The 13,479-nt window shown below is 38.4% G+C and overlaps 1 protein-coding gene across 2 annotated transcripts in view; it reads right to left on the bottom strand.

Annotated features, from left to right (window-relative positions):
- Nucleotides 1-5,288: 5,288 nt before the first annotated feature.
- The window catches only part of LOC141788688 (arf-GAP with coiled-coil, ANK repeat and PH domain-containing protein 2-like), a 50,933-nt gene continuing 42,742 nt past the window's right edge, over nucleotides 5,289-13,479 (bottom strand). Inside the window, exons 21-26 of one of the 2 annotated variants that reach the window (XM_074667679.1) lie at nucleotides 12,862-12,954; nucleotides 12,120-12,352; nucleotides 11,842-11,951; nucleotides 11,627-11,737; nucleotides 11,073-11,134; nucleotides 5,289-7,398 (exon numbers count right to left, since the gene is read on the bottom strand). In XM_074667679.1, the coding sequence (XP_074523780.1) occupies nucleotides 7,313-7,398; nucleotides 11,073-11,134; nucleotides 11,627-11,737; nucleotides 11,842-11,951; nucleotides 12,120-12,352; nucleotides 12,862-12,954 (695 nt within the window). In that variant the 3' untranslated portion in view covers nucleotides 5,289-7,312. Of the gene's footprint in view, nucleotides 7,399-7,763; nucleotides 11,135-11,626; nucleotides 11,738-11,841; nucleotides 11,952-12,119; nucleotides 12,353-12,861; nucleotides 12,955-13,479 lie in introns of those variants that run through there. The other variant, XM_074667680.1, reaches the window with a different exon arrangement.

The following is a 13,479-nucleotide window of genomic DNA, read 5'->3' as shown; positions in this document are numbered from 1 at the left end:
TCCCAGCAATAATGATCCCATGTGATGTTTATACTCACATATGTTTAGTTCTGTCTACTTCAATCTTTATGTTGGGTTGTGGGGGTCATTTGGGTCAGTGGTGTTACCTTATCAGTGTAGAGAATTTACCTTACATATCAACACTGATGATTAAAGAAGGGGTATTGTGGTTTATTTTAGGTTTTATACTGTCCCTCTGGAATCCCTGTAGTAGCTTTCTACGATGTAAAGCTCAAAAGCTTTCTCACACTGCTGTTTTAGAAACTTTTGTTTCAATCTCTGTCTGAAATGCCTTGTTTTAGCTGCACTCCCTTTAAGGATCCCTGCACCACAAACCCCCTTCTTTCTGATTGGCCAGCCCCCTGGAGGCTTGTTGGGGGAAGATTTATGGGCAGACCTTGATGTCAAAGGCCCATCACTCCAACATGTCATGAGTATATACTGTATAATATATGGCCACAGTCTCTGTTTCTGACACAATGTTGGCTATGAGGCGGGCTGGGAGCCTCTACAGTAACAGTTATAGGATGACCACCTGTCAATCAGCTGAGCTAGGCCTCTGATTGGGCAAACTTGTGATTGTAATGTCTTCTAAACTGCTGAGGCAGGAAAAAAAATAACACTGTTAATGCAAAAGGCTGAAGCAGCTGAACTAAACTGAACTGCTAATGCAGAATGCTTTAGCTGTTAAATGATTGAAGTCATGTCTGAGAATGGTTGAACGAACTGTTTCAAATTTTGCGCTGAACTGCTTAATGCAAATTGCTGAAGGAGCCTCCCATAAACTCTAGGTTGAAAGTAAATGAATTGAATGGATGGATAAAGTAATTCTAAGTGCAAATGGTTGAATGTCTGAAAATGTTAAATGCATGGTTGAAAAGCTTGGGCTGAACTGCTGAATGCAGAATGGTAAGGTAGCCTGTTGTAACTCAAGGCTGTAAGAAAATGAAAGGATGACTCAGTGGACTGGATAACACATTTAGAAGTCTAAATGGCTGGATAAATACAAACATGAAAGTAAAATCTATAAAACTAATGGAATTAAAGAGTTAAATGGGAGTTTGACCCAAGCGGAAACCTCCGGTCTAAAATTATGAGAAAATGCTAAAGTGTGAAACTCTACTATTTCCCAAGTGTCCACTTGAGGCTGGCGCTAAAAGTGTTGGAAGTCACATACACACTGAGCCAAAAAAAAGCTGTTTTTACAGCAGAAATAAACATATTTACAACCTGGTACAAAAACGTCTCCTGTCTGAATCATTAATTTCACTATCTACACCCAGGTTCGCGTAAACAGAGGCGCAATTCACAGTTTGAAGGGTTTGAATCGGTTGAAATTTGTTGAAGAATTGGCGAATAAAAAGGAGGTGGAAGAAGAAGAGGAAAGAATTCTGACCCCAGAGGAACATATGCTGTGAATGTATTGCCACATTCACAGCATTTACGCTCACGACAAATTCAAGTTTAACCAGATGTAAGTGCCAGATAAACATTTGAGGGATTAACAAAGGTTTTAACATGCTTCTGTGGAAAATTCAAAGTGTATCACAAATCATGGCAGCTCATCCAGAATCTGAGTCAGGAACAAAGTGGTGGACCAGCCAGCAGCCTTCAGGATATAAGTGAAGATTATGCAGCTCAGAGGTCCACAAAGACATTACTGTTTGAAATGTGTTCCACTTTTTAGAAGACAAGCTGATACAGTACACAATAAAACCGATCAGTGTATCAGGCTGAAATGTTTATTTTTAACAGTCTTTGTTTCTGAGTTTAAATAGTGCTTCCCCAGCAGCAGCTCTGACTGACTCATTTACGACAGGAGCACATCAGGCCTTTCTGCTCTGACCTGCAGACTAAAGCTCAATGTGTTGATGTTCTCTCGGCCCCTCTAGACCCAGATAAGCCGTGATGTCAAAACAGTCTGAAGAGTTATATAAAGGTCTCTGTCGTCACTGGTATCCCTCAGCAGTAGCTGAGTGGGACCAGTAGCAAGTCTGAGGACTTCATTTAACCACTGAACACTTAAGTGATTTATTACCTACATGGACCCTCACTGGGAGGTATGTACAAAACTGCAGTGGCTGCTGGTCTCCTGAAATAAGCTTGAAAAGTGAATTCAAACTGGGATTATGCTGGAATGAGCCAAATTTGACCCTCCTATTGTTTTATTAGGCCATGACGTTTCAATAACAATCAATATGTTAAAAAAAAAGAAAAAAGAAAAGAAAAATGGCACTTGTTACTCTGTAAAATAATAAAAAAAAAGATTTTGTCTATTTTTATTAGCGTGTAACATCAGAAAGTGTCAATACATCAATACTTGTTTTTCTTTTGTCTCGATGATAAAAAGCAGCTAACTTCAAGCATTAAGCTCACGTCCTGTATCAAGATCTGTCAACAATGAAAAATAAATAAACAAATAATGTCCTAACTCACGCTTTGCAAAACGTGCTGATAAAACATTCACAAAGGTGGTTGTGACATTTGAGTTTTATGTTTTCTGGGTGTCACTCAGAACAGCTGGACAGCAGACCTTCAGTTGGAAAGGCTCACCGCTCACAGTGGTATGAAGCACCACTCTCTGGGAAATCTTCAATCTGAAGAAAAGATGAAGAAAGGAAAGAGGGAAAAAAGTGGAGAGGCCGCAGATTCTGTCCATTCTGGAGACGAACAAAAATATCTGGAGAATAAAGCTGAGACCTGCAGCCTGTTTCTAAGAAGAGCATTACCTGCTGTCTTGTGCTTTAAATACATGTGGTAAAAAATAGGGTTAGGTTTAGACTAGAGGGATAGGGTTAGTGTTAGTACTAGTATCAGTACTCGTCTTCAGTGGAAGGTCTTGGAGACTTGAAACCAAGTCCTATGCCCCCTAAGTCATGCATGCGCTTTCTGAGTGTACCACTTTTAACTTCCTGAGATGAGTGAAGGTTGCCGTAACTTGCAGTTATTCTTTTAAAAAAAGGGGCTGTGTCTCCAGAACCGAAGGTCGTAGAGTAATGGTACTACTGCATGTTCAGCAACCTCAAATTAGGTCTGATGCCACCCACTCTTAAGTCTTGAGTCTCAAGTCTTTACATCGCTGAGTTCTGAAGTAATGGACCACAATGCATGTCTCCACAGGAATGAATAGGGAATGATAAGGGTTTTTTTTCTTCTTTTTGTCAAAAACTGTGTCTGTGGGAAGCAGTCGTGCTTAGTTTCAGGCTGGAGTCGATTGGTGCCATTTTTGAAGGGCATATTTTCAAACCAGCTAGGTAATCATAATTGCCTTTATTCGCCAAGTATTTCCGGGAATACAAGGAATTTGACCTTTGACTCCAGATTAAACTGCACTCTCTCAGTACATTTGTTGTGAATAGAAAACACTCAAAAAACACCAAGTATTAAAAAAGTAGAAAATGGAGCTTCAGTAGTAGGGAAAACAATTATAATTACAATATTAAATAAAGAACTTTGTACGGAGTAGAATAAGAATACATACACTATTTAAGTTAAAATAGTGCACTGAATAGATGTCAGAAAATGTGAAAATTGCAATAGAGAATTGGCTAGTTGTATATGAGGTATATGAGTTATAAAGAGGGGGTTGGGTTAGTGTTATGGTTACCCTGAGAGATAAGTTGGAGGGCGGAGAAGATTTTTGAATTTGAAATGTGTTCGGTAAATACCTTTTTAAAGATATTATATGAATAAAATATGGTAAAATGTCAAATGATTATTTTTTAAGTCAACCATACTCCTGGTGTTGTGAAATCTTAAGCTGACACATGTAAGAAAGAGTTTGTTCAAAATATGAATGAAAGACTAAAATGTGATAACTTTATGTCTTATGTCTGTTCCTGAGTGATGTTCTCTGTTGACCTGCAGCGCTGAGGTCTGACCACAGAAAACATACCCTAAGGTTCACCATTACTTTCTTTCGAAATTTTTCTCAAACTAAACTTTTTCTGTTCTGAAGTTTTTCAGATCTAAAAAGTTGCAGCTGGTCAAAACAAAAGTGCGTTTGTTGCTTTCATTGGAAGGAAGTGAAGTGATCTCATCCAGCTGCTGTTTTCTGTTTGTTTGAAGAAGAAGAGACCTCAGTCACCACTTCACTGTTTGGTTTGCTCTCATGAAAATGTTCTCTGGGCCACATTAATGGAGCTTGGCCCTTCACAGCGTTTGTTCACATGTTTTTTTAATGGAGGGAAACGTCTCCAGCGGCGGCCCTTCACTTCTCCACAGGCGCAAAGACCGCACACTTCCTGGAAAAGACCTGGTGCCCAGTTCACAGAGTCAAACCCAAGAGCCCGGCAGAACCAGATGGACTGATCGGCATCAGGAGATCATTTAAGTCACTTATAATAACCAGCACTTTAAGATGAAAGATGGTTAATATTTTGAAGAAATGACACAAGGCAAAGTGTTTTCTGTGATTTTTCAGAATAACAAGGAGGAGCAGCTGTGTACATTTACTCCGAAATACAGTGAGGAGTTTGGGAAGATAATGTGAGATGCTTTTATGTAGATTTAAAGACAGTAGTGAGATTTTTTCCCCCTTCCTTACTTGCCAGTTTCGTAATATGAAATATGAACTCAGTGAAATAATGCAGCAGCCATCTGTGTAAGTCGCCCTGTATGTTTAACACGAGCGTGTCCACTTCACTCCCACTGAACTGAATGATGATCCTGTTATCGTTGAAAAAAATGATGTGTTTCTAGGAATGTTAGGTTGGGGCAGACTAAACATATGTTGGACTGCAGTGTGTGCACACACACACATACACACATACACACACACACAGAAATAGCTGTTATTCATTTCAAGTGGTTGGCACGGCTGGCCTGCATGCCTCTCATATAAACAGCAGCAGAAGTAAACATGCTGTAATTATTCAGAGAATAATTATTCAGAGATGGGACTGGGCTACAGTCTTCTGAAAAAATGACACCAGAATATGAATGAATCTGTTTTAAATCTGAAGTTAAAAAAAATTAACAATGTAGTTCAAATTGTAATGGTGATCAAACTCACACAGTAAAGTGTCTCAGCTGCTTCCTCTCTACAGAAGAGCCAAAACGTTTCCCTCCACAGATTTAAAATGAGGAGTAGAGCTCCCTCTGGTGAGCAGATGGAGCACACCAATGGGGCCATGTATTGTACAAATTATATTGAGATCTTGAATGAACCACATCCAAAGACCAAAAAAAACAACAAAAAACTAACTCCATGAATGAGAAGAACAAAGAAAACACACTCAGAGGTGAATCCTTGGTTCATATGTATTGAAGTTTAACATATTACAGGTAGAATATGCAGTACACGTGTACTGGTATACAGATGAACATATAAAATGAAGGCTAAAATAATCAAAGAATACAAGAAACAGCATGTACAAAAGCATATAAATGATTCAAGTACCAGTATCTTTATACTTCACTTTCTGTAGAGAATTTTGAAAGCTTCTGTACAAAATGTACAAGAGTTGTATCCCATGGTGCTAAAGTTTCCCCTGCACTTTATATCATGTTTAATAATAAGCTGTTACTGTCACAGAGCTGTGATGACTTTATTGTTTTTAAAGGCCAAAACTGCTCAGGATGCTGCTGCTGTGAAATTAGCAGAAATCATGTCTGGACTCAAACACTTTGAGGTTTATGCCTGACGGTGTTCAAAAGTAAATCCAGCTCTCCTAAAGTTAAAGACAATTTAGTGGTTTCAGTTTATTTCCTTAAAAAAAAAGACAGGGTATAACTACAATATTTCTCCATGTGGTTGAAGTTTAAAGTTCTGGGACGCCATTGATGGTTTTAGTGTGTGCCCCATGTACACATGCTATACACTGTGTTCCAAACTATAACGCAAGCTCCAGTTTTGTGAATATTTTAAAACCTGTGTAAACATTCATGTTCAAATTTGTTAAGAAGTCAGATATCTGCTTAATGTTCTGCTTTTTAAAGTATTGTTTTGTGTTTTATTAAATTAATGCAGAATATGCAGAAATGAGTGTGAAAAATTTGGTTGATTGAAATACTGAGGTCAGAGGTCACTGGTCAATGGACCTTATTGACAATTTGATTCTGTTCCTCTTTGAACAGGTAGCTTTTCTTGCTCAAGCTCAAAGTTGAATAGGACTTGCATAATGATAATGTAGCACACACATTGTGATAAGAGGATATTAAAAATGTTTAGGGATTTAAACAAAAAGGTTTTCGTAAACACACAAGGCCTCAAATATATCAACACATTTCTTTCTGAACAGCAGCCTTCCAAATTGAAAAAAAAAAAATATCACTTGCATAATAATGTGGAACACAGTGTCGCCATTGTTACAACTGTTTCAACTGTAGGCCTCAACTGCTGCCTTTCTTTCTACCCTGCCCACATTTCCTATCTCTCATTCCTGTCTCACCCCCAAAATGTAAAAAAAAATAAATAAAATTGTATTACTTTTAAAACATCAACGTTAACACACATTTCCGTAACTTTGTTAAAAACTTCTAAACTTTAAAGAAAAATGGGACTGGATCTACAACTGAACAATCCAGACATGACTGAAGCTAATCAACTCTGCAAAATCACAACATGTACTTTAAGTACTGATGCAGTCACAAAATTTTCAATTTAATCATTCAGAGAACTTTGTTCTGCAGTAAAAAAAACCTTGTGAACATTAAAACCCATCAATAACATGTTGACTTCTGTCATCACTGTGCATCATGTCACAGACTTACCATCAGAACAGGTAACCTCAGCTGCGATTTAAAAGTAAGAATTTGTGCAAATAAGTAAAATCATATTGCCATGTATACGCTGCAGAGAGAGAGAGACAAAGATTAACTTTGATACAAAAGATCCTGTAGCATTCGTCTTGTGTTCAAAAGGAGAATCAGGATGAAAAAATCAGGCTTCAAAAAATCTAAAAGCTGTATTTAAAAGTCCAACGTGTGTTCATTACTTTATACTAAAGTTAAAAAAACTTATCTTTGAGTTTCTTCTGTCAGTAAGTGACAAAGATCAAGTTTGATCAAAGTACCTTTCACTAACAGGTCACACCAGGAAGCAGAGTTTTGTTTAGACTGTGAGGTTTGCTGTTCACAGAAGTTTCCCCTTAGTTTAAGTAAATTGTAGAGACAGGGAGAGTGAGACATGTTAATAAAATCTAACAAGAAAGAGCTTCTTCTACATCGGACATCGTGACATGAATCCAGCTGTGGGAGGAGAAAGTTGAGGACGTTGATCCAGACATCTTCATGTCTTCTGGTTAATGTAGATAGCATCTCTGAGTGCGAGTGGACGGTGTCGTGGTCATGTCAAGGTTTTTCGTGGATCCTATTGCTGGTAGCGGTTCAGCTTGTCCGGATCATTGGAGGCCATGTGGGTGTAATCCTGGAATATATCCTGGTAGGTTTCATCTCCTGTTAGAGGAACACGAAAACAAGACTTTAAAAATACAGGTAGAAATGAAGGAGTGAATAAAAAAACGTGTTTTTAAGATAAACTTTTTTCAAAAAGTTTGAATCTCTAAACAAGAAAATACTGCTTATCTACCACAAAAACTGAAATCATTAAGTGTTTTGTCTTATTTTACATAAAAAGGGTCTTATTACATTTGATATACACATTCACCTGACCAGTAGAGAAAAATGTCTTGTTTCAGGATGTTTAAAGACAAAAATGAGGTCTGAATTGCTTGTAACAAGTAAAAAAAAATCAGCCAAAATTTGCTTGAAACTAGAAAAATGTCTTTATACAAATAACTTTTCTCTTGTTCCATTTGCAATTTTTTTAAAAACTCATTACAAGCAATTTAGACTAAATTTTTGTCTTTAAATAACTGGAAACTAGACATTTTTCTGGATTGGTCTGGGGAATGTGGCTCATATTAAGTCTAAAAGACATTTTTTACTGAAAATAGGACAAAAACACTTTAAAAAAATCATTCTTTTGCAGTGTCTGGAGACCAATGAAACTGTGGTTAACAAATCCAACACGTTTGTATGATTATCTATTTACTATGAGACTGTAAACATGTTGGATTTGGTGTTATGTTCCTGTTTTTCTTTTGAAATAATGCTTCAAATAAGTTTAATGAAGTGTTAATGAAGTAAAAAAATTGGGTCACAAACAGATGATTTAAGACTCATTATGCAGGTGTAAAGAAGGATAAAAATACAGAGTACAGGGCTCATGCACAAAGAAGGCATCATCAGAACAAGAATGAAAAGAATAAAGTAGGCCATACCTGTGAGAGTGTCAGCGAAGCTCGAAATATGAAACAGAAGAACGTAAAGGCAGAAAAAAGAGAAATAAAAGAAGAAGCAAAACAGAAAATGTCCGAAGATAAACAGGCAGGAACCAGAAGACGACTCAGAAACAAAAGACCAGCCCACAGAGAGGAAGTTTTGTTAACAACTGTATTGTGTTTAAAGTGCAGGAGTTTATGTACAAAAATACAGTTGTGTTGGCCTCAGCACCCCCAAAGAAACATAAAGAGAACAGAAGAAAGGCACAAACTCTGGGGAGGAGAGTGAAAACAGAGAAGCAAAAATAAAGAACAAAGAAAGTGAGTTTACAAGAAGAAGAGAGAGATGTGAAAAGAGCGGTGGTTCACAATCTGTCTGCGCGAGTTTATTACTTCTCAGCTTTTAAAATGAAGTTTCAGAAGACAAGAGGAAAATATTGATTAAAAACAACATATCTATGAAAAATATTCATTATGTTTAAAAAATAATACAAAATCCTCTGCCTATTTCATGAATGAATGTCGAACAATGACAGGGAGACTCAGGCTGAGAACCACCGCTCTACAACTCTCAGTTTGACAGAAACTCTTGAATTAAACTGCACGTTTTGAAAAAAGATGAGGTGAGATCTCTCATCAGGCCCTTCGATCAACAAACGTGGATCATTCAGAGACACTTCTGGCTTTTCTCTGCTCCTATAAACCTCCCTCTCCTCCTCTCATGATCAGTGCTTGTGTGTCAGCCAGCAATAATCTTTGTACCATTCTCCATCCACAACTATTGCACACACTAAACAAAATAAACACATAAAAAAGAAGAATTGGATGTCATTCTTTGTCATTCAGGTCCAAACATTCCTGACTTGTTTTTAAAAAGCGGAAAAATCCTCACAGGGATGTTTATCCTGTTTTTAAAAACAGCGTCCAGGCTGTTAACAGTCTGGCTACCCAAAAAAGCAGCACATGTAGCCCTCGATATATGATGCTTCATTCTTCAACATCAAACGGACGACATTTGTGAGTAAACTCCGCCCTCCTGTGGTGGATACTCGAAAATGCACCAGTCCCTTTTTGTCCTACAATCTGTGAAAAGCCCTCAGCTTCTACTTCATGAACATGTGAACACAATCACAAAACAATCTCTATTCTAACAACTGAACGCACCTCTTCACTAACAAGCATTTGAAACATAATGAACTGTTCTGTCGGTGTGAATAAGTCGAACTAAGTGTTCAATCAAAGTGCTTTGGTGCCCTCAGAGGATTCAGGGCTGAATGGAGAGGAAGGGATGAACTGGGGCACGACGAATCATTCATGATCAGACCACTGAGCTCTTTCGCCACGCTCCCAGTGTCTATAAAGCTCATACAAGGTTCAGTTCAATATCTCCTAGGACTAACAGATGATTAAGATCTTTATCTGGTTATATTTTCTACACTATTGCACTTGTTCTTGATGATGTCAATATTTGAGTAAAACCCACTAACATTCAATACAATCAGTGTGACGGCACTGACATGCCTCCATCATATTACACTTCAGGATTTTCCATGATGACCAACAATGTACATTAAACCGGCAAATATCCAAACACAGAGTAAATACTACACGATCCAACAAAGGAAAGCAAGAATGTGAACACAGAGCCCCTCATGGCACTCGCTCCACTCGACTTGGCTAATTCTGTCAGGATATAAAGACATGTATGTATGTATGCACATCATTTACAACATTTACAGTAATAATACTCATGACACGATTCCTACATGTATCCTTAGAAAACAGAACTGCTCTAAAATAGACGTTTTTTTTTCTGATCAGGCATGTCACAACAGCAAGATGCATCATGTTTGAACACAGAAACAGTTGTAAGAAGTAAACAGGCCTTGAACATGATTAAGACTGAACATGGGAGCCACATCATCAAAGGAAAAAGGTACAGTAGTTGCATAATTGTCAAAAGGAATGTGCATAAAATACTTCTCACAGGTCAATTTAAAAGTGAAACTTAGCAATTTGCAGACACAAACTGTACCTCTCCAGACAGTAAGATGATTTAAAAAGCATCATTCAGAAGTCACAATTATTGCCAGATAGTAAAACCTTCTGTAACTTTGAGGTCCGAGTGTCGCTGGATACTGGTGGCAGTTACCGGTTAGCTATTTTTTTTTGCTATTTAATAACACAGACACAAGACCAGTAGAGGAAGAAGTTTTCTAGCCCAGAAAAAGTTTCTCACCACCTCTTAAATGGAGGGGCTCAGCTGAAGTTTGATCTAAACTTAAAGGGAGGAAGAACAGACTGTCTAGTATAAAGTGACTCTTTCTTTTGATTTTGTGCTATCTGTAAATGTACATTAATAACAGTCACTTTTTAAAACAAGTTGATGTTCCACTTTGGAACAAAACTCTTCAGTAATGTCCAGAGTCCATGGCTTTAACCCCGTCAAACTGTCGTACAGTCTAAGACCACACTGTGGTGCAGCTGGACCGGCACCCAGCAGGAGCTGGAGGTGACTCACAGTTCAGCAGGAAACAGGAGCAACACTAACAGAGGTGAAACAACATCACTCTAACGCCGCAGAATGTCATTTATTCTGAAATGGAGGCATCTTAATTAAAATGATGCTTTTAATTTGAATTATCTGTGCCTTTTCTGCTTTAAATAGCACTTTTTCACTCTGAAACCTGCGTCTACATTCTCTGTGATGAGCGAGCCTGAACAATGTGTTGCTCCTGTTTGTGGTGACATCAGACATTTATTAAGTTTCATCCAGCTGCAGGCTAATAAACTCCTGCATGCACTTCCTGTACTGCATCTCTGTGGGGCTGTTGGTGTTATATTGACCTGACTGACTGTAGGGCCCCTCCGCCTCTCGCATTTCCTCGTTCATTTTGGCCAGGCGCAACCTGCAGAGGGGGTGAAGAAACCAAAGTTACAGATTAGCTGCGGGCAAAAAAAGTAAAGTCAACAATCGAATATCACCCCATCAAGAAATCCTCTTTTAATTCAAGTACTTTGAAGCAAATTAGGAAACAATGAAGTTAAATGTTTCCTCTGATTAAAAAAAACACACTTTTAGGTGATCGTTGCGCATCCACAGATAAAACATTCATTAAGTGAACAGATGACAGCTTAGTGAAACAGACATGAGTTCCCTGAAGGATGATGACTGTGGTGTTTTATCCTGCTTTATCCTACTGCTTTCTGAAGTAATGGCTCTATAACCATCGAATGTTTCAAAGAAACCTTTACGATGCCTTAAAACATTCAAAATGATCTGTCTCATTTTACAGGTTAAAGACACAAAACTTAAAATGTAGCAAAAAAATCAATATAAATCTTTTTTTTCTTCACAGAACAACAAAAACAAAACCTAGTAATGTAAGAACAACACTCACAGTGTCACGATGTCTGCGTTAGCCGCATCCACTGCTATCGACAGCGGGGTTTTTTCATCAATATCTGCAGCATTTTGATTGGCTCCTCTTTTTAAGAATAAACACACTTGCCTAGGGAAAGAAAGTTTGTCATTTGTCACTCACATGTTTTTTCAAATTAAATTTCAATATTTACTGTGATTAATAAAAACAACCAGTAGATGTGTTGGACTAACCCTGTGTGTCCCAGCATGGTGGCGTGGTGGAGGGGGCCCCGGCCCTGAGCGTCCTGTTGGTTTACATTTGCTGCATTTTGGAGCAGGAACTCACAGGTGACCAACGAACCCTGAAAACATTAAAAAACACATGATTTTATTTGAGACTAAATTTACAACAATGAAGTTAAAACTTTATTAAGCATACATACAAAATTATACATGACTGGATTTTCAAAGCCATGTGTTTTCTCTTCTTAACAGATCTATCAAAGCGTGGTATATGCAGGATTTCTCACCCCCTGCACCGCCATGATAAGTGGCGTCCTCTTGTCGTCCTCAGTGTTGACCCAGTTAACCTCCGCTCCATGGGCCAGTGCTTCAGCCATGTCCGGCAGGCTGCGAGCACACGAGGCCCAGTAGAGCTGTAGACCGGGGCTGTACTCTTTGGGCTCGTAGAACACAACCTCCTTACAAGGGGATGGGGGAGGCAGTGTGGCAGGCATGGGCATCGGCGGAGACTCAGCGGCTTCTGAAATGTTCAAGGAAAGAGATGTTAGATGGTGTGGAAAGTATTTAACTTTTTTTGTTGTTGTTGTGGTGAAATAACACTTTCAAAAAGGATCTAAACTTCATAGACTTGGATAATGTTTGAGGTTTGCTGTTTAAGGCTTGTAATATGCACAGTAATTGTTAGGGGAAGACTTCACATCTATTCCAATGACCAAGATTGTTCTTTCTTTTCTCATAGTGCTCACACAAACAATGCTGAAACTTGAAGATTTTTTCAGAAAGATACTAACATTTTACAACTTAAAATAAGTATTGGTTATAAACACCTAGAGATGATCGGTCTTTCTTCTCTAATCCTAGTACAACACAAAAAACACAATTACTATGTTTATTTGAGAAACAAGTATTTGTATCTCTTTGTCTTTATTTCTTCCATATTTTGCTTCCGGCCTTGTGTTAGAACACAGTGTTGCGGGATTTTAATGCAAGGATGGAGATATATTGTGAACACATGTGATTGTGTCTTACCTGCATCTGCCAGGCTATTATTGGAAGGGGTGTTGGCCAGCATCTCCCTGCTCCCATCAGCACTGTTCTGGATGCCGCTGTCTGCACTTTTTACTGTAAAACAAAAGAGTCTGAATCACTGATTGTAGAAGAAGACACACATGGATCCCTCCGCATAAAATAAAAGGAACACCTTTAGGATTAGATCTGTGGAACAGGGAGGAAGTATGCTGGTAGATTATGACACTGTCACCTTGAGCTGCTCATCCTCAGCTTATGATATTACCAGAAACAGAAGGTGATCCTGATATTTTTACAGAATGTGTTCATACAAGACCCCGCCACCACTATCACTTTGTTATTTTTAGGTCCCTAATTCAAAATGTGACAGACACAAACATAAATACTGGACATCGATCAAAACCATGTGTGAGAGACAAACTCCCCATCTGAAGAAAAAGAAACAAAAACATGGTGGGCGATGGGATGCTTTTTTGTATGGTGGGATGTTCCATAAAGAAGGACTGGATGGGAAAGAAACCAAAAAGTGAGTGAAGGGTTTTTTAGTCCACAGCCCCAAAGCAGCGAATCAAAACAGAGAGGAGTGAAGAAGGAGCAAGCGAAACACTGAGCATTTAG

Source organism: Halichoeres trimaculatus, unplaced genomic scaffold, assembly GCF_033239565.1.
Source record: "Halichoeres trimaculatus isolate MK-OKI-2021-1 unplaced genomic scaffold, fHalTri1.1 fHalTri1_scaffold_4, whole genome shotgun sequence".
Taxonomy (NCBI): domain Eukaryota; kingdom Metazoa; phylum Chordata; class Actinopteri; order Labriformes; family Labridae; genus Halichoeres; species Halichoeres trimaculatus.
The sequence above is the reverse complement of the archived record's forward strand: the minus strand, read 5'-3'. Positions and strand labels throughout refer to the sequence as shown.